A 2,609-nucleotide genomic window follows, 5' to 3' on the forward strand; every position below is an offset into this window, starting at 1 on the left:
GGCCGCCATGGGACACAGCGTCCAGGCCTGGCAGCCCATACCTTGCTCTCAGCCAGCCCAGCTTGCACCGATAGTGCTGGGCTGCAGGGTGGGGTGGTCCGCAGGCTGGATTCTGGGTGGCCAGGACTCTCGACCAGCTCCCCCTACCACCCCTGCTCCACCTGTCTGTCCATGCCCATGACACCCCCTCCAACCGCCCAGCAGTCTGTCCACCAGCCCATCCCCCTGTCCGTCGCCTGCCAGCCAACCAGGCTGTGTGTCAGCTCTCCCATCCATGTGTCCAGCCAGCCCCTCGCCTCAGCTGTCTCGTGCCTGCCACTCAACACTTTCTTCCGTCTGTCCATCTGTCCCTCCCAACTGTTGGCCAGCCAGTTCCCCTCCATCAAGCTTTCTGCTGTCCGTCAGTCTGTCTGCCCATCTGTCACTCACCCAGCCTGTCCGCATGTCAGTCTCCCTCCTAGCCAAGCTGGCAGTCGTTCTCCACAGTCTCCCAGCTTCTCCCAGTGCCTGGGCCCTTCTCTCAGGGACGCCTGCCCCTGGAGTACATTCCTTCTCTACCCCCACCAATGAGGTCCCCTCCCCTCCCAGTTACCTGGGGCAGGAACATCTGCATGGAGTCCTGAGTGAGGATGGCAGTGGGGGCGGTGGGGGGCGGCTGTCCCAAGACCATCTTCTCGGGGCTGGATGCCAGGCCCGGGCTGGGCTGGGGGGTGATGGCCCGAGGGGGGGCCGCCACCTGCGGGGCCGGGGCCTGCTGGATGCCCAGAGGCAGCGGCGTGCTGACGGCGGGGGGCCCCTGGGGGACGGCCTGCGTGGCAAGGACCGAGGTGGCTTCCCCAGCAGGGGCGGGGGCGGGCGTGGCTGGGGGCACCAGGCCCTCAGGGGTGTTGAGCATGGCCACGGCGCTGGGCGGCAGGGTGACACCCTGGAGGACGGTAGTGCCAGCGGCGGCCGGCTGGCTCTGGGTGGGCAGGCTGCTGGCGGCCAGGGACACAGGCATCTGGAAGATGGGGGCGGCCGAGAGGATGTGGGCTGCACTGTGGGCTCCCGAGTGCGGGGCCAGAACGGGCCCCAAGCTCAGCGGGCCGGCCAGGTTCTGGTTGGTGAGGATGGGGTTGGCGATGAGCTGTCCGCCGGCATGGGGCGCTGCAGCCGCCAGGATCTGCCCGCCCACGTTGGCCGGCAGGGCAGACAGCGGCTGGGGCAGCTGGACGGTGGAGGCGCCAGGGAGCAGGAACTGGTTCTGGCCGGGCAGCACGTGCTGGGCAGGGATGACGATGCTGCTGCCCTGGTTCAGCAGGTGGACGCTCATGGGCTTGCTCAGTGCCCCGGGGGGCTGGGGCGGCGCCGTGCCTGGTGTGGTGGCGGGGGGCTGCTTGAAGACGTTTGCCTGCAGGGCGGGCGCTGGGAAGCCCGACAGGACCACATTCTGACCCGCCTTGCCTGCCGCCATGAAAGTCAGGTTCTGGGGTGTCTTGGGCTGCTGCGGGAGGCCCCCCGCCTCGCCCTGGATCGTGAGCGTGGCACCCGCCGGCGCGAAGGGCTTGGGCGTCAGCTGGTAGAGCTTGGGGGGCAGCACGCCGGCGGGCTTGGGCTGGATGGGCGTGGGCGTCCGGTGCAGGATCACGTTGGGAGCGGGCACCAGTGGCGACGTGCCCAGGCCGGGGGCTACCGCCAGCGGCTGCCCCGAGGGTGCCCCACCGGCCGCGGCCGTGGCGGCCCCCGCGCCCCCGAAGACCGAGTTCCCGTTGAGTGTGGTGGCCACAGCGGCCGACAGGTTCTTCTGGATCACCAAGCCTGGCCCCTGCGGGGAGACGCCAGCTGACGCCAGGGTTACGGGCTCCGAGGGGCCAGCTGCCGAGGCTAGGTAGCCGCTGACGGGCACCTGCTTGGCCAGGAGCTGCGAGGTGGGCGGGTTCAGTGCCATGACAGGCTGGCCCACCACCTGGATGGGTGCTAGGCCGAGAGTGGCAGCTGTTGCGCCCCCGGGGCTGCCATTGGGCAGGCCCTGGAGGCCCGGGATCGGCTGCAGCGTCACGTTGCCCAGGCCCACAGGCTGCAGGAATGGCTGCACGCTCAGGGCCTTGTTGACCACGTCCTGGGGCGGCACCAGGGCCTGGTGAGTCAGCACGGTGGGTGGCCCCTGCAGCCCCAGCAGGTCAGCGCTACCTGGGAAGAGGGCCTGGGGCCCCGTAGCCACGGCCGCCCCACCGGCACCCGCCGGGCCTGCCCCGCCGTCCGCCGGCTGCAGGGTGGGGAGCTGGAAGGGCCCCAGGTCCAGCTCGGCCTCCGCCTCGAGGGTCTGCTCAGTGATGTTGGCCTCCTGCAGGCTCTGCTGCAGGATGTCGCAGGGCTGGTCCGCGCCCCCGCCAGCCCCGCCACCGCCGCCCCCCGCAGCAGGCGAGCCCAGGATGTCATCTTCCAGGAAGTCGAGGTCCACGCTGGGTGCCGGCTGGCTGGGCTCGGGGGTCAGGTGGTTGCCAGAGGCTTCTTGGACATGGAGCTGGGAGCCAGGTGAGCAGGGGAAGGAAAAAGCAGAGGTTAGCAAGGGGCTAGGCCCGGGTTCGAATCCCACCTTGCAGCCCGGGGCTGGCTGAATCTGGCCTCAG

At 70.1% G+C, this 2,609-nt stretch overlaps 1 protein-coding gene across 1 annotated transcript in view; it reads right to left on the reverse strand.

Annotated features, from left to right (window-relative positions):
- BICRA (BRD4 interacting chromatin remodeling complex associated protein) overlaps positions 1-2,609 on the reverse strand; it is a 20,681-nt gene that overhangs the window by 13,318 nt on the left and 4,754 nt on the right. The window contains exon 4 of the mRNA XM_045292656.1: positions 593-2,503. Within this exon, the coding sequence (XP_045148591.1) occupies positions 593-2,503 (1,911 nt within the window). The remainder of the gene's footprint in view (positions 1-592; positions 2,504-2,609) is intronic.

Source organism: Echinops telfairi, unplaced genomic scaffold (genome assembly GCF_000313985.2).
Source record: "Echinops telfairi isolate 266 unplaced genomic scaffold, ASM31398v2 ScPeMD7_655;HRSCAF=1070, whole genome shotgun sequence".
In the NCBI taxonomy this organism is placed as follows: Eukaryota; Metazoa; Chordata; class Mammalia; order Afrosoricida; family Tenrecidae; genus Echinops; species Echinops telfairi.